A 23,583-nucleotide genomic window follows, 5' to 3' on the forward strand; every position below is an offset into this window, starting at 1 on the left:
TTTTTAATGTCGAAATACTGTTGAAATGTCTGCATATGGCTGTTGAACTGGAGAAATATTCTACTCCACGCTTTAAACAAGCCCAGTAAGCCGAGTGGAGTGACAAAGTAAAAAGTTAACAGGGCCTGAAAACGAATGTTTCTCCTAAGCCTAAGACGATCTTTTTATTAAACCAGTAAGTGTAATGCAACTATACAAGATACATATTCTAGGAATTTCACCTCCATCTTTTTGTTTTGTCTGGGGAAAAACCTCCAGAAACAAGTGTCTGTATGAATAAAAGTCAGTCATTCAAAAGAAAACTTAAATTTAATAATTGCATTTGTGAAAACACACTTGTAGAAAACTGTAGAACTGTAGAAAAATATTCTGCCAAACACAGAAGATATAAAATATGAAAACACATGCAATAAATTACAAAACAATTACAGAATTATTTTATCATCTTAAATTGCAATAATTAACAAAATAATTGCACTTAAATATTTCAAAGTCAACATGTTGAGGTACAGAATTAATTGCAAATGAAATATAGTACGGATGGTAGAATAATCGATATTTGCTTATGCTGATATTACGCTTTTAAGTTATAGTTTCCAAATTAACATATTGCTTTTGCAAAAATAATAACGCTTTTTTCTGGTATACTTAAAAAGAGAAATCTGATGAACATATGGGCACAAAGAGATGGAAAAAATATAGGTACAAATACTGGCTAAATTTTCAATATTGGACTGATAGAGATATCTGGGGAAATCCTCTGATATCACCAATCATCAATAGACCATCCATAAAATATTTATATGAAATCTGTAAGGATGAAGTTTGAAACAAGAGCACCAGTTCTGCTCATACAACAGTTGTAGAACAAAGTAGTCAATTTGGATAAAACCTTGAAACAGAAATATTTATGAGAAACTATTTTTATTTTAACAGGTGTAGTGCAATAGAAGTCAGCCCTGAAGTATCTGTGCGTTGTCTGGAGTTAGCTTGTTTGGAGCAGGGGGAGCAGGGCTGTGTCCGTCCTGTCCCCAGCCACAGCATGCCTCTCCATGACCCCACACTCAAAGCCAGGAGACAGGGACTGCTCCGGGGAGAGTCCTGAGGTATGTTCTGTCTCTGTGTCCATGTTCTCACAGAGTTCGTCCCCTTGTGTAAGCGTGTCTCCTCCTTCAGTGTCCAGTACAAAAGTGCTATTGGCCTTCTCTATGACACTCCCTTCTTCTGGAAACTAAGAAAAACAAAACAAAAAACATTTCAGTAAATGCCAAATCATTTCTTCATCCATCCATCCATCCATCCATCCATTTTCTTCCGCTTATCCGGGGCCGGGTCGCGGGGGCAGCAGTCTAAGCAGGGACTCCCAAACTTCCCTCACCCCAGACATGCCCTCCAGCTCCTCCGGTGGGATCCCAAGGCGTTCCCAGGCCAGCTGAGAGACATAGTCCCTCAAGCATGTCCTGGGTCTTCCCCGGGGCCTCCTCCCGGTGGGACATGCCCAGAACACCTCCCTAGGGAGGCGTCCAGGATCATTTCTACAATTACTTATAAATACACTAACATTAGCTTTAGGAATAGAACCACTTTGTTACTATTTATTCCCAGTGTATTTATTTGAATTCTGAAATTAACTATCAAACTTTATTGCTGAATCAGACAGTTTGGGATTTTAAGTAATGTTTAGTTCAACTGTAATTTAATGTAAGCCCTGATGTACACATTTTAGTCATGAGTCAATTGTTTAGACATCTTTAAGTCCTGTTTTTGGACCTGGTATAGACCAGTTTTAGCATTGGTTAGGTTCCGATGGCATTTGGAAAGGCAAATATTGTTGTACTGCTAGGTATGAATAAAGATCCTATGAATGATTACATGAACTGTATGCAGTTGACCTATTTGCATTCCCAGACATAAACATGTTAAATCAAATATAGTTTTTACTGATAACAAGTATAATACTAATTTATTAATAACAAAAATATTGGACATGATGGTAAAGTTCATATTATAATTTGGTGTTTTGGTTCTCAAGACGATTATCCAATCAGAAAGCAGAATGAGCCTCATTTGAGTTGCCAGTTTCAATGCTGAAATTCAGTTGGTTTGAAACTAAAACCCAGCAATTGCAGACAAGCATTAGTGCTAGTGCAGCCTCTGCAACTCAGTGAGTCAATTTACTGAGCATGACAAAAACTTGTATGCGTTCTCTATCTGCAGGTTAAGGCTCTGGCAACCCAGGTTCAGTTGTGATTGTAATGGCTTACGAATAAAGAAGAAGAAGAAGAAAATATTCTGAAGCAAGGTGTACAAACTCACACTGACCTGTTATGTTATTTATGTTGTGTTTTTTTTTTTTACCTGGTCACCTTCTCCATCTTGGTAATCCATTCCTTCATCTTGGATTTCTGTCTCCTCCTTTAAGTGCTCATCCACTGGTTTCTGAGCAGCATTTGTAAGTCCATTTTGTGTCAACTCCTTCTCTGTCAGATCCACCACTTTGTCATCCATTTTGGTGCCATCTTCCACCATCTCCACAGTGTCCTGGTCCAGAACGCTGTCTTTTTCTGTGACTTCCTGACTCGACTCAATCTCTTCGATATCTAGGCTTCCTCCTGAATCTCCTTGCAATGGCTGCCAGTAGTCGTACAGTTTGCCCTAAAAGGAACAAAACAAATTTTATTATTTGTTTGTTTGTTTGTTTGTTTTAATTAAATAATAAATTAGCTGCTGTACATTTAGAGGTCTTGTTTTCTGAAGTAGCATCTGCCATTTTGTGTAGATCCTGGCCACAAGGTCCTTCACCTGAAAAAGAGATAAATAGTTTAAACAGAGTGGTAATGTGACGTTACTAAGTCAGCAAATTCAGTTAGCAGCAATAATCAAATTCAAACTAATTATGGATCAGGTTATCAACAGGGAGGAGTTACTTTGGAGGAATAAATAAAGTAGAATGAATTGGTACTGGACTGAAAAAACACTTTAAGTTTACTTTAAAAGTCCACCTTTGTTTATGTTCTTAAACCTTAAAGAGGGGGTATTATACTATTGGGTATTATTGTTATTAACTCATATTCAGAGCACCATATATCTGCCAAAAACAACAGGTCAGAGTCACTCACCTTTCAGAACACAACAGCCCACTAATGAAACTACTGCACATCACATCAAACAATTGTTTAAAAATTTATCTGAAATGTCACATGTTAAATTAAATGTACTGCAAATGTACACTTTAGATGAACTTGAATTCAACTGTGATTACTTTTAAGAAAATGTGATTTTATTGCAATGAAACATCAAATGCAATTAATGTATTTTTGAAATGATAAAATTAAGATTTTATATTTCAATGGACTCAGGAAGACTAGCTAACTGCACTGCTTTCTGCTAATGGAATCCAAGTAAATAAACAAATGTCAGGTTTGTCAAGTTGTAGTGTACAGTTTTGTATCATGCTTTTGTATTATTTATGTAGAATTGTTGTGTGAGAACATGGATGATGAAGGCTTGTGGGCTGAGCATTGTACAAAATCTTACAGGTAACTAAAGAGGGTTCAAATAGGGACTGGGAGAGATCACAAGATTGAACCAGGAACCTTCTTGCTGTAGCAAATAACTGATCCATTTTAGTCTTCCACAATATGGACACAAATGTAGGAATATTACCAGTAGTGTCAAATCTATTACAAAGGCCTTCAATAGTTTGCCTGACCTCGTGTAAAACATGAGCTTCATTTAGGTTTGTAAATGACAGTCCTCACCTTACTGCGGTAAAGACACTTCTCACTCTCCCTAATGTGGCACTTGACGTGTCGCTCCAGCTCAGAACACAGTAACAGCAGATGCTTCTACATCATAAAAAAAACAAACAAAAAAACATACAAACTGATTTAATACATAGACAACTAAGCCTGTCACTGTGACTGTAAATTTTGAAACACAATATATTGCTACGGAGAAATAGAATGATAAATGATAAATAATAGTGAAACTATCTTATAACACATTTATAGACCTGAGATACACTAAATAGCAGAATGAAAAATAATTAGCCATAGAAGCATTTTTTTGACCCTGTACAGCTCAAATGTTATGATTTTATAACTAAAATAACTAAAATCTCACCATTATTGCAAAGAAAATGTACACATGATAAATATTGAGCCTAAAAATGATTGTCCCAGTTATCACATAATGAGCGATAAGGTGATATAGTAAATATTGTGACAGACCTATAAAAAACATTAAGTCGTGTGAATCAAATCTGACAAACTGGACAAACCTTCTGCTGAGGGGGGAAGAACTGCACATTGGTCGCTTCATTCGTCAGAGTCAAAAGGCTGTAGCAGAGGTAGTATGCCTGCAACAAACAAGTTCAAATGTGCTGTTGACACTGAATTGAGAGGTGGTAGCACGCACAACGTAACTTTATTTTAAAAGTAAGGTTTTGAATACAAATATTTATTCATCAAATGTTTAAACACAGGTATGTTTTTTAAAACTTTTTTCATTGATGTAATCAGACTGTCTGGGTGTTGAATTGAATGCAACTGAAGTATGAAATAATTTAAGTGTATTTATAGCGCATTTAAAAACAACTTCAGCTGAAAGTCAACAAAAACAAAGGAAAAGAACACTAAAACACCAGGGTATTCTGTTTATCTAGTATTAAATGTCAGGGAGAAGAGATAGGTTTTCTGTCTAGTCTTTAACTGCATTAAAGACTACATTTAGATTTAGATTTGCATTATTAATTATTTACATCATCAAGCAGGATTTTTACAGATGGATAGTAAACACAGAGCGAGTTACTTCAAGATATTAATTGAATAGAGAGAAATATGATGTACAAAATCAAATGTACACTCAAGCAAAAGTAGTCTTAAATGCAACTTATAATTACCCACCCAACCCCTGCATGTGCGTAAAAAGAATATATAATGTAAATAGTGCCTAGAGGCACTGCTGACCTGTTGATCAAGCAGATTCCGGTCCTCCTCCCCCTCTGTTTGGCTGCGGTGACAAGAGCTGAGGATGGAGCGCAGCAGAGAGGATGGCTTCATCTTCCACACGTACAGCCTCAGGTCACTCAGCTAAAAGACACAATCAGAACAAGAACAAGCCTTAGTGCTCAATTGGACGCAAAACAAGAGATCGACCAATTTGCTAAAAAGTTCAAATATCTGCCTGATATATCTGCCAACCAATATATCTGTCTATTTCTACTTAAAACTGCTCTACCAGAGAGTTAAAGAGAGGGTACGAGAGGGTAAGAGAGGGTCACCTGCAGCTCTTTGGATTTGGGTCTGTACATACAACTGCCATCCAACAGTTTAGAAATCATAGATAGGCTCAGATGGCGGCGGAGAGTCCTAAACAAAAGGCAAAAAAATGTTACAAAAAATAACTGTAAATGTAATCTACAGCTAGAAAAAATGTAAACACTCAAGTAGAGGTAGACTAATGTTCTTGGGAAATAAAAAAAATAAGTATGACCATGTTTTTGAACAAATGCAGTGTGTAGAATCATCTTACTTTCCACGGGTGTGGTCAGGCAGCAGTTGAACTAGATAACACATGTTGTGGTGGTCGTCTGTGAGGCCCGTCAGAGCCAGGCAGATTTTAAGCATCTAGAGGAATTTAAATGCAACAGATTAATAAAAAAGATCGGTACAAATGTTGCTTTTTTCCATTATTTTTTCAAATCAAGGTGTAGAGTTTGATAGTATAGTGTCCCCCAGATGGCACTATACTACCTGTTATGGAGCTCAACAGTGACTGCTCACCACTTGGTTCTCAAAGTGAAGTTCTCATAAATTTTTTCCATGGAGTTAAATTATTTAAAATTAAAAGTTTGAAAGTATGTGGTAGGCTAATCAGCTATGTGCTAACCAATGGCCACAAGACCTATAATTTTATATAAACCCGTTTCTGATATTGATTAGACAGAATTGAAAAAATGTTTTTTTATTACTAAAATTAACATTAATTAGTTACATGCAGTATATGTGCAGAATGTAGAATGTTGAACTCCATATAAGGTTGTGCATTTCATAAAATTGTGATCAAATAAGTTGAGTAGATAGCAATGATCAGCTTTTGGGGGGTGGGGGGGACTATTTTATAGTATTAGAGTATTAACTGCTAACACATTTAGATCATCATTTTATGTTTTGTAGTTTTGGAAATGCTATATTTGTCAAAAACAACACATTAATAACAAGTCACTTCCTCTTTAGAGCGTTATCACAACACAATCAGCAGACATGCCACTAGTGAAGTGCTTGTGGGTGGAGCAGTGCACAGAATCTTACAGCTAACCGTGAGGAGGGTTTGAATAGGGCCTGAGAGAGATTGCTAAATTGGTGAAACATGCATGGATTAAATCTAAAACCTCTTCAGGCAGGTTTTTGGTGAGGGAACAATGTTTTAAAATGAGAGAAAACTCAAAAAAATATTTTGCATAATACCCCCTCATTAACCTACAACATTAAAGCAATATAAAATAGATGTGTACCGTATCGCCCCAACCATCAACATCCGAATTATCATTAGAGTAAAACCAAGCCTGTTGTACCATGTCGTCCCAGTGGCGGATGTTGTTGAGCAGCTTGTAGAAAAGAGGGTAGAGGTCCACAGTGGCCTGTAGCAGGAACCGTGTCTCCAAACTGACAGTACAGAGCGTTGTTAACAGAAGCAGCAGCTCACTGTCAGAATAGGCCTGCGGACACAGGCCCAGGCAGCACGACAGGTACTGAGCACAAAACACACAGGGTCATTTAGAATGTGTTTAACGGGGACTGAACTGTGGGCGGCGCTCTGGTGTTCACCTTAAACATGTTGTTACAGTTGTGTTCAGGGAAAGTGCTTGGTGCTTGGTTGGAAGGACTCTCACTTTTAATGTAGATGTCTTCACTAAAATAAAAACAAAACATTTGGGTTACACATAGCCACATTATGTACTCTTTGATTAACAGCAAAAAAAAAAAAAGGCTGAGAATCAGTGATATTCTAATGGCCTGGAGAGATGACCATGAGTATCATAGCAACCAAAGAGCCAATCAGGAGCGAGGCTGCTGAAGGTAATGCCCCTTCCCATCCACACCACTAGTCTAGAAAGGGGTGCTAAACAAGACTGTCAATCAAACCTGTTGCTAACACTAGCAGGAGCGGCCTCAGGAAAAGAAGGTGCCTGATTTGTTCATTGATGTTCATCTCTTGATTTATGGACACAATTGTGAAATAAAAATACCAGGATCATGTAGAGCTTGATGACAGAGTGAGAGTGTGAGAGAGAGTGAGAGTGAGAGAGCGAGAGCGATACCAATTTTTCAATAAAACATGAATTGAAGCCAATCCTGTCTCTATAAATATAAACTTACAGTAGCTCTCCCTCAGTAAAAGGCGGCTGCAGAGTCTCCAGAGGGAACAATGACACAAAGGGCACTCCCATGTTCATGAGCACCAGCGTGACGTCTGCTACAGAGGGCACCCACACCCGGAATCTGTCACTGCCATTCACTGCAAATACACACAGGAATAACACATATGATCAGATTCACAGTAATACTATGTTATCGCATAAACAAACATCAAAACGACAAATGAATAACAAAACCAAAGATATCTGGAGATCTGATATTTTAGATCTGCTAATCCACCTATCAATCCCACCCTTCTGAAAACATGAAGATTCACCGGTGACCAGACTCACATTTTTGTTAAGTATTGAAATGTGTAATCTGGATCACAGGCATGTAAAACACCGATTAAGGCCGATATCCTTCCATAATCGATTTACAGTTGTCCCTCACTTATAAGGCAGTTCACCTTTTGCGATCTCGCTGTTTCGAGGATTTTTTTAGTGCAATTTCGTCTGCTTTTTTTAACAGTGTATGAACGTGCATTGTGTTCTGCGTCCTGATTGGCTAAGAGATTGTAGACCATTGTCAATCAGCTGATTACTGCTCGGATTTCACCTATTGCGGGTTATTTTTAGAACGTAACTCCCGTGAAAAACAACGGACCTGTAATACCTTCATGCTTTTTTAAAACAATGTAGAGAATCCCAAATATCAAAACACAGGAGTTACCTGTTTGAGTAGCAGCGGTGTATGCGATGTCAGTGAGGATCTGTAGTATCTTCACTGACAACAGGTGGTCATTGTGAACGCACATCATCTAAGAAAAAAGGTGGATAAATAGAAGCATTAGTAACATGTAGATAAACTGCAGTAGTTATATTGATGTGTGAGAGAAGTACCTTGAAGAGAAAGCGTGTGATCTGAAAGGGGCAGGGCGAGCGCTGGTAGGCCTCTTGGAACAGATCGATGTGGACATAGAGCTTGAACTGAGCATGGCTGGACCTGAAAACACAATACCAAAGAAGCATCACAGTGAGTGTGTTTACATGCGCTCGAGTATCCGGATTAAAAGCCTTATCCGGGTTTTGACAGTATTCTAGATTTGAGGTTAGGCCTGTCACAATAACTACTATATCAACTTATTACTCAGTATATGAAAGCTGGAATAATATGTTTTGGGGGTCAATATTTATGTCATGTGTACATTTTCTTTGCACCAATGGGAAATATTTTGTTATTTTTTTGGCTATATGATCAAATTTAAGCCATAATAGTTTGAACGAATTACTTCTGTGACTCATTAAAGATGCAAAGTACTAAAGTGTTTCATTCTACCGTTTATTTCATGCAACTCTTGTTTTTTACTTTAGTTTTTTTTTTTTGTTTCAATATTACCATTTATTGTCTATATTTACTTCAGCAATATTTCAGACAAAATGTGTTATTGTGATGTTTTATATGTGCTCAAAGAATCAGGATACTCATATCCCTGTATACATACACAATCAGAGTATCATGAATATTTAGAGTGGTAACTATGGCAACTATGGCACATTTACAGCAAGGAACTAAACATGTTAACAACTTTGCCATCTTAATAAGGCTTTTGGGCATGTGTCTAACAAGAAACAAGATATACATTCAAATAAAAACATGAAACTGTTGAGCACTGTCACAGCTTCAGTAAAAGGTGTTAGTAATGGTCCCACAGTGTCAGTTTAGTTCAAGAGCAACAGAAACTATGTTTTGTTTGCATTGTATTTTGAACAGGGCGCCCACGAAAAAGAGTCTAAGTGCTTTCATTGGGTTCCCCTGTATAAATAAAGATAACGATAAATAAAAAAAGATGAGGAGCCCAATGTGATCTTATAGAGGAACTGCAGATTTTCAGAATGGTTATACAAATGTAAGGCATGTTTTTGATGAGGAAACAACATTATAACATAGATCAGAAAAGAACTTAATATGGCCCCTTTAAAGACCGCGAACACGTAACGTAAATACCGACCACAGGAGGGTCTTCTGTGCTGTCTCCTGAGGGCTGAGTATGCACTGGCGGAGCTGCAGTGTGTTCTGGTTAAAGATTCGGCCAAACTTCTCCAACTGAAAAAGGTCATGTCCAGGAGGCACTTCTCTGATGGCACTGGACAACAAGGAGTACCGCTGGAGGATCTGCCTGTTGAACAATGAGGAGTTTAACGGCATAGTATACTTTGGAATATTTCAGGCAAGCAGTAACATCTACATGGAGAGAAGCAGGTGCTGGGAGCAGAAAAGTTGCATAGTGCACCTTTAAAATTGGAGTAGACTGAAATCTGAACTGCTAAGCTAATAAAAAATACATTTCAGAACATGTTTGTAACATGTCTAGATTACAGGCATAGCAGCTTTTACACACGCATGTCACTTAAAGTCCCCGTACACATGTTTCTATGTGTTTGAGCATAATTTGTATAAGCAGCTCCTGAGGTCAAAATAAGTTTGTTGCGTATGGTCTACATCCATGTATCGAGGGTTTTATTGTGGGATAAACTTAAAGTGCATTGTTAGCATGGTAGCTGCTGTCGGTATTACTGTGACAGCATCGCTCTGGCTTCTGAAAGTTGCAAAAAGCGATTATAAACTCATCGTGGTGAAAAATGAATGCATAAGGTAAGTGAGGAATAACTTTGGACCACAGCAAAACATTTAAATTTCACTTTTTTTAAGACAGAAAAAAATCAGGTACAGCACCTTTAAATAATGTTCATTTCAACACTATTTCATTTACAAGCAACAATTATAATGAGTAAATCTGTTCTTACTGGTGCTCAGCGGACAGAGGCCCCTCCTTGTTCATCTCATCCTCCTCAAACTCAGCGATCCTCAGCAGATCCTCCTGACAGGCTGTTAGGAGTTCTGTCTCCGTTTCTTTTGCTCTGACGTAGAAGAAGCACAAATAATAATTACAGTTCAAATCTAACAGTGCTATTCATGGATTTCAGTTTCCTGTTTCTAGCAGTCATTTTGAGAACTTTTCACCATCCAAAATATGGAACGAAACACTTACTTTTTACTGGTGGTGATCTCCTTGAGAATTTGGTCCAGGCTGTTCTTATAGTTCCCCGTCCTGGTGTTGGACAGTGTGTGGTGCTGAAGAAAAAGCGCACAATTGAAATGGAAGCATTTTATATAGATTTTCACATAATACATTTGTGCATAACTTGAGCTTGGTGCAGATATTGGTAGTTTTTTGGTTTTTTTTTGCTATTTTCCTATATTAAACTGGAATTTGTATTTAAAAAATACATTAGCACTGCCACTTGCAGCACAAAATGAATTTCAGAGATATGGTAACAAAATTATTTCAATCCAACAAAAATGTGTTAAAAACATCTCTTTAAAAGAAAAAGAACACTCAATAAATACTGACCTCCAAAAATAATTGTTCGAGCAAAATATATATTAAACGGTAAGTCGATATAATGATTATTGTGACAGGCCTACCACAAAGTGCAGAATTATCACCTTGTACCTTTAATTTGGATGTTTATAACCTATGTTTTAATTTTCATTATAAGTTTTAATCAGCTCTTTTGCAGCATTTTTTAAATTACAAACTATATACTTGATATTTAAAGTTTCATTCATTCAAAAAAATCATTCACAATATGATAATTTTGATAATCTGCCCACTCTCTCTGAGGCTGACCAATAGGAGAACAGAATGGGGAAAATGTTTCACATAATGGCAATGAACTGTAAAAACATCACCTGATACTACTTACTATTATCAGATGAATAAATATATTAGATTTCTCAAAAGTATCGAAACTAGATACTCATCTGAGCAGGTATCAATACAAAAGTCACATTCACAGGATAGAAATGAACCTCTCCTGAACAGCTTTACAATTGCCTTGAGCTGTATCAGAACAAGTATAAGACATCCAGAGTAGTACACACCCATGGACCACTATGGGACCTACCTGGACCTGGATATAAGATCACATGGTAATATAAAAAGGTACTGCCATTTAATATTGAGAATCACCTTCTATTGTCTAAATAAAGAGTGTTTTAAATTGAGTTTGTTTTTAGTATTGTGACAACAGTATTATATATACTTTTTTTTTTTTTAAAGACGTTCATGGCACTCACCAGTCTCTTGTGGTTGGTGTGGCTGGGTGTGCTGGGCGTGCTGGGTGTGGAGAAGGCCCCTTTGTTGGGCGTATCGAGAGGCTTGCTCTTCCTCGTCATGATCTCCTGCAGGGACACGAGCGGCTCCTCGCTGTCGCTGCTCTGAGTACTGGGAGCGTCCAAGTCCAAATCCAGAGTCAAATCTAAGTCCAGGTCTAGACAATCATCATGAACCGCCTTCTTTTTGTCCTCCCTGTGTTTAACCGTCTCACAGGCATTGGCATCCTTTTCGGGAAGTGCCATACGTGTTAAAATGACAGTGGGCAATGAGATCTGGACATCATCAGGAATGAGTAAGTTGGTATTTGACACGTTCGTTGAAGAATTGCCATGTGCTGACGCCTTCTCCTTATGCAATAGCTTGGACCCTGGAGTTTGTGCGTGATTTGAAACAGCTTGTTCACTTTTATCGTTGAGGATTTTAGCTTTGTCATCTGGCCTAATTTTTAGAGTTTTCTGGACAGAATTGACAGTGTAAACCGGATCAGGTGTGAAAAGGTCACTTATGTCATCCAATACGGGCGGCTTTTTGGGACGGTTAACTTTGCGACAACTTGGTGATCCCGCGTTTGCCTTCACCGCTGCTTTGTTGCAATTCAGGTCCACCATTTTGCTGTCAGCTACCTGGCTGATGCTGTGTAGGCTTTTGGGCTCATTTCTACTACTAAAAGAGACATTGGTACTATTTGATGGCGTTGTAATTGTTGCAGTTGTTCCAGTCTTCTTAGATTCTTCATGTATCTTGGTGTCACTTTTCATCCATGTAGGTGTTAATACTATCACGCCATTATTTGAGAAATGAACACTAGCTTGTTTAACCCAAGATTTAGGTGTGTGTGGTAAGGAGTGAGTGGACTTGAGTGGTTTTTCCTGTAGTGATTCTGTCTTCTGCGTATGGTTTTCAGAAGTTTTAGGAGAGCTCTCCGAGTCAGGTAATTGGGAATGTGAGGTGGGGACATTAGCAGAAGGGCATTGGAGTGTTGTATCAGGCTGTACAGATGGAAGACACGGTTTCTTGGCGTGGACGTCGTCACTTCTGGATCTCCTGCACCTCTTCTGGCGTGCCTCTAATGGGATAGAAGAGAAACACCATTAGATCATTGTTAACCTGAAATCAACACTGTAAATAATAAGGGCTCAGACCGCCAACACAGCTGCAAGCCTTCCTCAGAACTGCCACCTAACAGCCGAAACATATCAACGTAAATACATCTCATTAACAAAGTTGTCTGAAAGAAAACCATAAGGGGCAAAAGTAACTTAGTTGCTAGTGTGTCTGTCCACTGATACAAAGGTTGGCAGTTCAAATTCCGATCTGAACATAAAAATCATTGGTAGAGAGGTTAGATCTACTGACTCACAAGTTGATGGTGTGAGTCTAGTTCCCACACATCAATGATGATGTTGTGTCCTTTGGCAAGACACTTAACCCACTTCACCCCCAGTATCTTTGTACACTGGTGTATGAATATGTGAGTGAATGGGTGAGTGGTTCCTTGATGTAAAGCGCTCTGTGGAAAAGTGCTATATAAAACTGTGACAATTTACCATTTCCCATAATGACTGTGGACTTTATGGATCTGTATGTCAGTGCACAGACTGTCATCAAGTAGAATAGACAGATTTTCCAAAAACATAACTTATCCTTGTTCTCACATTGATTTTACTCACAGCAGTAATTATGATCACGCAGAGCATGACCATATATTGTACACTGAAGGCAAAAGTAAGAAATTATGACTGTGTTTTCTAAAATGCCCTACCCATGAAAATCAGCCTGATAAAAATCTTGTACCGTTGCCATGGCATTTATCATTCACATATCTGGACCAAAAATGTGCCATTAATCACATAATAGTTATAATAAGACTAATAAAAATAAATGACACCTTTATTTTGTTAAATAAAGGTTAATGCCACCCGTGTGCATAAACTATCTCTGCATTTTGAGTTTTCCGTGTAGATGACAAAGGTAGAGGGATTCTGTTATAGAACTCAAAGTTACTTTCTGTATTTTTTTCCACAAACTGCAACTGATGTAAAACTATGATAAATAGAGTACTATACCACCAAATGAAGTAATAGTTAGAAAACCACAAAAACCTGTCATATACACTTCAAACTGACAAAATAACCGACTGTCTGAGTAACAACAAAGTAAAAAAGTTAATTCAGATTGAGATAGAATGATTAAAACAGGGATGTGGCACTGTCTTTCTGATGAATAGAAGTGCAGTTTAACAACATCGCTGATAGCCGTTTTACACTGCTTTACATTGTTTTGCCGTTTACCATGTTCAGTTCACCACTCAAGTGTGGACTGTCTCGATCTTTCTTTCATCTCTGCCTTTGTACACTCACACACTGTCAGCAAGTAAATCCTTTCAAAGCTGTACAACATGCCGTGCCATGCTGGATGTATTTATTTATAGAATTGATATTTAAAGCATAATATCAGTGATAGAACAATATATACAATATGTACAGGTAAACAGTTCCTACTTGTTTGTGATGTACGCGAGGCCGTCTCTTCTTGATGTTGCTCCTAAAGGGGAAATGAGTCACCAGCATTAATCATCAGCCTTTTGTTTATATAGTTAATATGTTGACAACCCTTTCTGACCTGAGTGGGCATGTGGCTGTGTAAGAAAGGAAGGCTGGACCTTCTGTCCTGACCAGGCATGGAAGGCAGAGCCAGGCCGCTGCTGCTGCTCCAGGACTCCTGGTGCGGTCGGGGGGCGCGGTCCTTGTGACACCCACTAAGGAGGGGGTGGCCACTGGGTTTATGCAGCTCCACCAGTGGCACATCTTCCACAGGACCGGACTCAACCTAACACACAGTTTTAGCAATATTAAGTAATGTCGAAAGTAAATCTTTTGATTTCACATGAATGTTTGAGGGGCTATTACACATCTGTGGGATATTAACTGCTGTAACATATTTAGATCACCATGTTACCTTTTATTGACTGGAAATGCTATACTCGCCCAAAAACATGTATTAACATGTCTGATAAGTTTCATTTTTGTTTTTGACACTTCTGAGTCTCTCTTCCTTTTGCTCTCGACGTCACTCCCCCTTCACAGCACAATCACAACACAATCAGCATGCATCCAGCTAATAAAACTACAGCACATCGCATCAGGCTTGAGTGTCTCTTTGCATCATGCATTTCTATATTTATATAAAATTGTGGTGGGGGAGAATGTGTGAGCACTGGACAGAATCATATGGTTAGCAGTGAAATAGTGCCTGGGTGAAACATGCATGACATCAAAAACCTCTCCAGGTATGTTTTTGATAAGGCAACAATGTTATAACACAGCAGAAAGCTCCAAAGTGTCTATTCTTCATAATACCCCTCTTAAAAGTATTGTGAGTTCTGCTTATTAATTTACACATCAGTCAAGTTTGGTACATCAGTCACTTTTTCACACAGACAGTACTGCAGATGTAACACCTCTATACATCTGGTGTTGAAATACGTTCAGACCACAAGCCACTACAGGAGGTTAACACTAAAACTTCCTTTTCATTTGAAACACAACCAGCCAAAACAAAACTCGTGACAACATGGGTTTTTTTTGGCATTTTTACCTCATCTTCATCTACAAAGCCTCACTAAAATTTACTTTCTGTTATTCTCTGTAAGAGTAGCCTTAGATAAAGGAGCTAGCTAGTTTTAGTATCAATTAGTATCTGATTTTACAACGCTAATAGACTGCAGCAGCTCTTTCATATTAATGCAAGGGGACTTTGTGGGGTCAGATTTCACAACTCTTTATAATCACTGAAAGAGCTTTTGCAACTGACTGCAGTAACATAGAATTATCACCTCAATAATAGTCCTGTGGTGCTGTGGTGGATGTTATTAAAATAAGCAAATATTATACAAAAACACTGCAAATTACTTTACTGGAGGACACAAAGACACAGGAGTTTTGTCCGCATTTATAAAGTGTTTAACCAGTTAATGACATCCACCTGCAGTCCCTCCCTGTCCACTGCCTGATAGGGCTGTATCAAAAACCAGATACTTATCGATGCTAAAACCAATATCAAAACTAGATAATCATTTCAGCAAGTATCAAAAATGAAAAAATCAGGCCTGTCACAATGAATTTATACTACTTACACAATAAGCTTAAAACAGGGTAATCACCCTTTTCTAAGTGAATCATTTTAAACATAATGTGGCCAGCAATATATTGGACCCTCAACAACTCAAAGGTCACAATTAAGGCCTAATACTACATAGAAAAAATTGCTAAATAGATAAATACAGTCTAGCATATACTGAACGATAAAGTCAATATAGTCATCATCATGACAGGCCTTGCAAAAAATAAGAAAGTTTGAGCGTTCCTCAAGTTTTAGTATGATTTTGAGCTTTAACAGAGCAAATATAAGACTTCATGGTAACAAAAAAGTATTATTTTGTATATTAAAATTACATTACTATTACTAATAAAGGAATGTTTTATCTTCATTGTGGTATCATAAATGGCATCGGGTAGTGAGTGTGTGAGTGAGTCTGGTATCGAAATTGTAAATTGAGTTAGAAATTTTAGTATCTCAACAACACTACCGTCGTGTCATGTCAGGATTTATTGATTTCAGCATAATTTGGCAAACACCTTATGAATGGAAAAAAAATGGAAATTGCTTCACTTACTGTCCTTAGGATAAGAAAACTGTTGAATGTGCGGTCAACATTAAAACTAACCATCTGCACTCAAATGTGACTATGGTGGCATCAGTGTAAACTATACCTTGTCCTTGGGTTTGTCCTGCCCTGTGAGATCTTGGCGTTTCACCCCTGCATCTGTGGAACTGTCTGGAGGATCTCTCTGAGGAAGCATGGCGTGAATGCTTGTTTGGTTTACATGACTGACAGACACGCGCGGAGGAGGGAGTGGCAGTAGCGTTGGGGTCACAGGGCGCCAGTGGTGTGACACCTGCGCTCTTGGACATAGCTGAGGCCGGTTGTAGTTTTCCCCGTTACTCCAGTTGGGTGACGTGTAGCCGTGCTGGAGCTGCCCTAGGCGATGGTGGTGTGGTCCTGCAGATTGTGGAGGAGGGTAGTAGGGAGTCATGCTGAAGGGCTGCCTGTGTCGTTGTTGCTGCTCTGGTCTGTGACAGTGCAGAGACCTGCTGTACGTTTGGTGCGGGAAGCGGTTGGGGATCTGTGAAGGCTTCATTGGGGTCTCCAGAGCAAAGGCGGGGTTGTGGTTTGGAAAGTAAAAGTCCCTTACTGAAATAGAGACAAAAGAGTTCATGTTAGGGCTTCTCCAGTACATACACATTTTCTCCTCCATACAGTAGATAAAGAGTTAACTATACATATGATTTTTGATTATCTCAATTTTCTAGTGAAGGGTCCATCACCTACTTGTTTCATTAAAAAGTTTTTGCTTTGCCTGGAATAGAGCTGCAAAACTTAATCAAGTAAACCTGACTAGTCAACTATAAAAAATAACTGTAGTCATGTGATAATCCTAATCATCAGGGATGGGTCCATACGGACTTTATTGAGCTAATGTCCGATTTTTGGTCGGCTGCCTTGGCCGCTAACTGATATTAGCTGATACTGATATTTAGCTTTTAAAATCCATAGCGAGGCCCAGAAATGTATCGTAAGTTAAAGTAACAAGCAAATTAAAATTTCACTTTTGTAAAAATAAAAACAAAATGTATTTTACTGAGCTTTACAATAATTTATTACATTTGTTACACATATATAAACAAAACATAAAGTCATATCTATTCTAGCTCCACTTGTAGTCACGTGTTTAAGTGTTCAAAAAGGGCACACAGAGAATGGGGCAATGGGGGCAGTTCTCTTTTTTTATCAATAATTCACGTCATCGTAAATGGGGATGCAGACAGTGTTTGTTTTTAAAGAACAATGAGTGCTTTTGCAAATGTTTATAATGTGTTTAATGGCACACCAGTAGTTAAAACTTGAGCAACAGGTCAGGCTGCATTAGTAATCAATCTTTACTTGGTTAAAATGTATTCAAAACCTCCAAGTTACTACTATAATAATCATTGGTTGCAGACCTAGCCTGGAATGTTCCACAGTATGGTATAACCTCTATCTTTCAGTTATTCAAGTACAGCTGCTTTTTAATGTCAAAAGAAACATTTGGTTTGGTGGAATCAAAGTTTTATGTCGTTCAGAGGAACATTTCAGGCAACACAAAAACATATCCATGGAGAATAAACGTTTCAGGCACTCTGCTGAAAACATTCAAATTTGCATCAACAAAGTTTTCTCATTCTAAAAAAAAAAACAAACCCAAAAAACAAAAAACAAAAAAAAATGTTAATGTATTCTGTAAACAGAATCTCAAGCAGGTCTAAACCGGGTCTAAACCAGGACTAAACAAAGTAATCAAAATTGTCTGGGCCAGCTTTTTAACTTTTTATTTCAAATGCAATGCTGATGTGCGTGTAGGCTTCCCTTTTACACTGCCTTCAGGTACGGCTCACCTCTTTACCAGTTGTGATTAGATCAGTCACCATCTTCATTCTAGACATTCTTTAGAGCCCTATAGTATTACTACCCATTTTCCACTAGAGCCAAAAATAGTTTAAAAGCACATTGCCATTCAGTAGATTGCAGTAACCATCATGAAACCTGTTTGTTGACTTGTAACTATGTACATAAAGCCAATGGTACATCACCAGATAACAAATTTTTTCACAATATTGTAGATTTAGAATATTTTTTGAGGTTTAAATCTGCTCTTGGGTTTTTGTGTCAGGGGCATAAATTAGTTTCAATATTATCAGTTATTGTCTATATTTACTTTAGCAATATATCAAATTTCAAAATATGTTAACCTGACAGGTGTACTACTGCATAGAGGGTTGTAAAATATTGATACTTTGCAATGACATCATGCTGGGGGGTACAGAATGTATGTCTATGGAGAAATCTTCAGCAGTTACTATGGTGGCTCGTACTGACCACAGGCTCCGGAAGATGTGTTGTTTAAATCAATTTTGTATTATTTCTTGACTTTTCAGAAGAACTTAAAATTTTTTTGGCTGTTTGGCTGTGTTGCAACAAGGTGGGACAACAAAAAGTGTTAATAATTTCCATCCAATATATTACCTAGTCTTGGAAAAGCTTTAGAAAAGTTAGTTGCAAATCAAGTTACCATTGATCTAAATAAATGGCTCCATTTTGAAGTCTCAAAAGTCAGGTTTCAGAAAATGGCATAGTACCGTCACTGTAACCCCAAAGTTTTAAATGACACCATCATAGCCCTTGATGACAAACAAGGTTGTGTGTAGTTCTGTTTATTGATTGACTAGAGCTTTTGATTCAGGGTCATGAAGTCCACTTGAAGCATTTGAAGCACATTGGATTTTGACGATGCTACATGTAATTGGTTCCAAAATTATCTTTCAAACAGAACCCAGGCAGTAGTAGTATGGTTTTAAATCAAATGTTGTAACTTTAAGAAAAGGAGTGCCCCAAGGCTTAATTATGGGCCTGCTACTTTTTACAATTTTAACTACTTCCATTGGTTACATTTTAAGAGAAAGCCACATGCATACAAAACAGAATCATCTGCACATAAATGCACGTGCTCTGCTGATCAGATGATTATAAAACTGCAACGAGATTTTAATGAAATGCAAAATTCCCTCATAAATCTTAAATTGAATGCAAATAAAACTAAGTATATGATTCTTTTTCCCAAAAAACACAAAAGTGATGTGCAAGCTACAAATCTTTATACATGAAATGGTACATCGATTGAAAGAGTCAACACTTTGGGTTTTGGCTTGACAAAAACGTATCCTTTAAAAAACATATCTCAGAATTATGTTTAAAATCAAATGCCAAAAACAAAGGTTGCTTGCACCATTTCTTTTCTGTAATTTATTGGAATACAATATTTCTTTCTATACTGGACTATGGCAATGTGGTGTACATACAGACTAAAGGGCCTCTGCTTGGATACACCATTTCACTCTGCCTTTCGTTTTATTGCAGGTGATGGATTTGAAACCCAGCACAGTATTCTCTATGAAAAAATGGGTATGAAAGTGAGCTGTATGAAATTTATCTATAAGGGACAACTTAAAAAACTGCCAGAATACCTCACCTGATAACAAAACATTTAATACCAGATCACATGACTGCATATGGGTAAGGACTTGACGCACCAAAACTGAGACAGGAAAGAGGGCGTTTATCTGTTTTGCTTCACAAAAATGGAATACACTCCAAGGACAAGCAAAACTGGATACTTTGGTGACACAGTCGCAATTTAATAATCTGGTAAACTTTTCTACACACGCCTGCTCTAGTTTTTACTGTTTTATATGGACTTGTATACTTGTTTATTTTCCCTTTTGTATTGTATTTCAAAGAGGGCACCCATGAAAAAGATAGCCATTGGGTTCCCCTGTGTAAATAAAGAAAAAAATAAAATATAAACTGTTATTTCTGGGAAAACGATGCTGTGATCTGAGATGCTCTGCCCTAGGGGTACAGACAATGTTTCTTTTTAAAGAACAAGAGGTGCTTTTATAAATGTTGAAATGTTTCTAATGATGCGCCAGTTGTGAAAACTGGAGCAACAGGTCAGGCTACATTAGTAAAAATGAGGTGCTGGATATAGGAGAGTGATAAAATTTCTCATGCTACCCTTGCTAGAGACTTCTGGGGGAGTTTCTGAAGGAAACCAACCAGTTTGCAAAATTAACTCAGCAAGAGAAAAATAAATGTTGTTTAAAAAAAAAAAAAAAAAAAAAAACGAAAAAAAAGAGCTGGGAATGACGTCTAAAAAAGAGCTGGGAATGACGTCTAAAAAAGAGCTGGGAATGACGTCTAAAAAAGAGCTGGGAATGACGTCTAAAAAAGAGCTGGGAATGATGTCTAAAAAAACAGCAATGTCCGATATGCCGAATTAAACTGAACCGAATCGAAATTGCAATTTGAAAGGACGTAATTAGAAAATGGCAAAAGCTGCAACTTCTGAAGTACCATAATTTCCTCCACAAACAACAAAATATTCTGTCTAAACACTACGGGATTTTTCAGTCTTTACAGTTATTAAAAATGCAACATAAAGTGAAGAGACAGCGCATCGCTAAAAGTTGCGAGTGCGCCTCCGTCAACTATTTCCTGTCTAGAGTCTCAAAGCAAGTCATTTAACTGGAAAGTGTTCCAAAGATCAGAGCATTGCACTTCGAGTTTAGATGCAAGTCAAACCAGTGTTATTACTATGAAATTGTAAAATGTGGTGCCATAGTTCAGATATGTTTTTAATGTACAGAAGGCTGGAGATAAATGACACAGGAAGTAGAGTCACTATCGCTAATCTGCAGCAGCTTCACCCTGATCCTCGCTGCATTGATCTATATAAACAGACAGTCACGATCTAAATTTTGAAAAATGCTTCAAACCTGATTAATAGTGCCGTTTAGTGAACTGGGTGTGATTGTTTGAGGAGGACTAATTGTAATGGATAATATTGATGAGAATGCTGCAGTTTATAACTTTACAAGAGGTGAGAAATAAAGTAATGTTTAAATTATTTTCACCATTTCCTGAGTTTGTATCTTACACCTCTGTGTGTCACTCTGTCTGTCACTGATGCTGTTTTATTGGCTGTTACTGTGGTGATGTTTTGTGGTTACACAGACACCACACAAATGAGGAGTGCAGTGGATTCAAAAATCAGGGAGGAGCAAATCAGGGCCTAAATTGGGCAAATTATCCTGTGGTGTGTGGCTTAACTCTGCATACACCGCTAACCCTGTATTTTAGATCTGTACAAACATGTTATGAAATGTGATTCATGTACGAGTTTGTCAGTCCATATTATAGTATTTTTTGTCAGCTGGATGTATTCAAAATGTGAACTTTAAACTGCATTTAGATATTTTTACAAAATTGTCCAGCCCCACGATGGAGCAATCCGATAAACTGTTGGCTCACTACCGATAAACACATGTATCACTATATAAACATAAGACTTTTTAATTAACTGAAGTTTAATATTTAGCATCTTAAAATGACAGTCGGGTTATCACTAGGCTGAAACTTAACTGAAAACTCTACAAGATGACTAACAACACATTCTCAAGCACCATCGTTGCCATGACTCTTTTGATTGGGGAAGCACTGCAATAACTTCTCTAATTTCTTGGTCATTTTTACTCAAAATAAATTGTTGTAACAAGGCTGCACAACTTTGGAAATAAATTATGAATTGTCTGACTAGTATTTTAGATTTGTAACATTTATAACATTTTAGAAGTAGGGTTCTTTTCAGACCGCATTAACCGCATTTGAGAGAAGACTGAAGTCTGAGCTGATAAACTAAAATAATCCAAAAATATGCATTAGTATATTATTTCAATCAATCAATATCACATTATTTCTCCCCGAGGGGCAATTAAAACACATTCATCAGTAAAATGCAATAATAGAAATAAAGTGTCCAATAAACAAAGTGTCCAATGTCAGTGCTGTGTGAGGTGTGCATCAGCTCCCACGACAAAAGTGTCCCTCCTCAAAACATGTTTTTAGCTAGAGGTCTAAACTTCAACATTTTTCTATAAAAGAAATAGAATGTCACAGCTTTTGCACTTTGATAACTGTGCAAAGTCAAATTGCCATTTTGTTATGATTTAATCATAATGTTAATATCTTGTGTTTTATTTATCTAAAACACATTTATGCAATTTTAAGTATGTAAATTTGGGACTATGAATAACAAGATTAACTAGTGTCACTGTGTAAACTTTCCGTATTAAATAAACAACCAATAACTTCAAAGTACTTGTTCTGAAAGTCTGAATAATGCTGGATTGAGTGCTGGCTCATTTTAATTCCTATCATTGCCAATCATACCTTGAATAACACACCCTGTGAGACATGTATCAACAAAAATCCCTCCAACGACATTGTAAGTTAACTCATTCTGCACAATAGCCACACTCACCTTTACTCCCTGGAGAAAAATGTTCAGATAGTATCCTGCAATGAAAAGAGGAATGGTCATCTGCACGTGTATTACAAAATGCATTACTGTATCCATAATAATAATAATCCATGCAATTATATCTGGGATCCATGGCAACTGCTTCATGTGCGTGTGGGGCAGAATTTGGAGGTCTGGAGTTGGTGCAGTTGCAAGTGAGCCTAGGTTAGGAAGGACGCATGCTTTTTGACAGACCAATCACAACATGACAACACCTCTTCCCCTACTGTCGTGGGTTTCAGTGACACCCATGTCATTCGTTTTGATGTACAGAATAAGGATGTGTCCCCAGCAAATTAACGTGCGTAAAATCGCTTTAGCGGGAATCGTTTTTTGTGATAAATTTTGAGCTAGCAGGTAAAGTTGAGAAATCAAAAGAAAAGTATGTAAATGACTATGACCAGTGACGATTTAAGTTACAAAGTTATGTTCTGTAGGTGGTAAAGGATGCAAGTCACGTTAAAACAATACAATAATTCTTGTTAACGCGCATCATTACAATAAAGGTTTTTCAGGAAGCAGTCAGTTTAGCTAACGTTAGCACGTTAGCTTCAACAGCTTGTCAGACAAAAGTGTGGGAGATTAGCTCTTACCCGTAGTCAACGTGGTTTTCTGATGATTTTCTCATTTTGTGGCGTAAAGAAGTGACCATAGAAGCCTGTTAAAGCATGTAAATAAGCAAGAATTCAGTGTTATAACATTGCAGGAAGGAAAACATCTCTCCCGCGTGAGGAATGACCGGACTAAGAAGAAAGGGATTATGGGAGTTGGAGTTAAAACGGCAGGACGAACGCCCACGAACTGTTTTTTCAATATTTGTATTGAAAAAAATATATAAATAAATATATATAATTAAAGGACAATGTACCATATTGTTATATGAATTTTGCAGCAATAACAGCAGAATATAAACATTTTTGTGATGCCTGATGTACAGTTATTATGCACTTAATTCAAAATGAGTAATCTATAAATAGCATTTTTGTCAATGTGGGGAAAAATATGTTTTATGTTGCAGCTTTTT

General features: G+C 37.5%; 1 protein-coding gene across 1 annotated transcript; it reads right to left on the minus strand.

The window, feature by feature from the left end:
• Window positions 1-292: 292 nt before the first annotated feature.
• slf2 (SMC5-SMC6 complex localization factor 2) lies at window positions 293-23,310 on the minus strand. The gene is made up of 22 exons (XM_033980128.2): window positions 23,153-23,310; window positions 22,521-22,555; window positions 16,317-16,798; window positions 14,167-14,373; window positions 14,046-14,088; window positions 11,505-12,610; window positions 10,414-10,496; window positions 10,169-10,282; window positions 9,373-9,540; window positions 8,264-8,366; window positions 8,094-8,181; window positions 7,383-7,521; window positions 6,831-6,915; window positions 6,578-6,754; window positions 5,536-5,630; window positions 5,285-5,372; window positions 4,971-5,093; window positions 4,283-4,360; window positions 3,762-3,848; window positions 2,734-2,802; window positions 2,359-2,655; window positions 293-1,231 (listed from the first exon to the last, which is right to left on the minus strand). The coding sequence occupies exons 1-22, from the start codon at window positions 23,209-23,211 to the stop codon at window positions 986-988; spliced, it is 3,972 nt and encodes a 1,323-aa protein (XP_033836019.1). The 5' UTR covers window positions 23,212-23,310; the 3' UTR covers window positions 293-985.
• Between the last annotated feature and the right edge of the window lie 273 nt (window positions 23,311-23,583).

This window comes from Periophthalmus magnuspinnatus, chromosome 15 (genome assembly GCF_009829125.3).
Source record: "Periophthalmus magnuspinnatus isolate fPerMag1 chromosome 15, fPerMag1.2.pri, whole genome shotgun sequence".
Taxonomy (NCBI): Eukaryota; Metazoa; Chordata; class Actinopteri; order Gobiiformes; family Gobiidae; genus Periophthalmus; species Periophthalmus magnuspinnatus.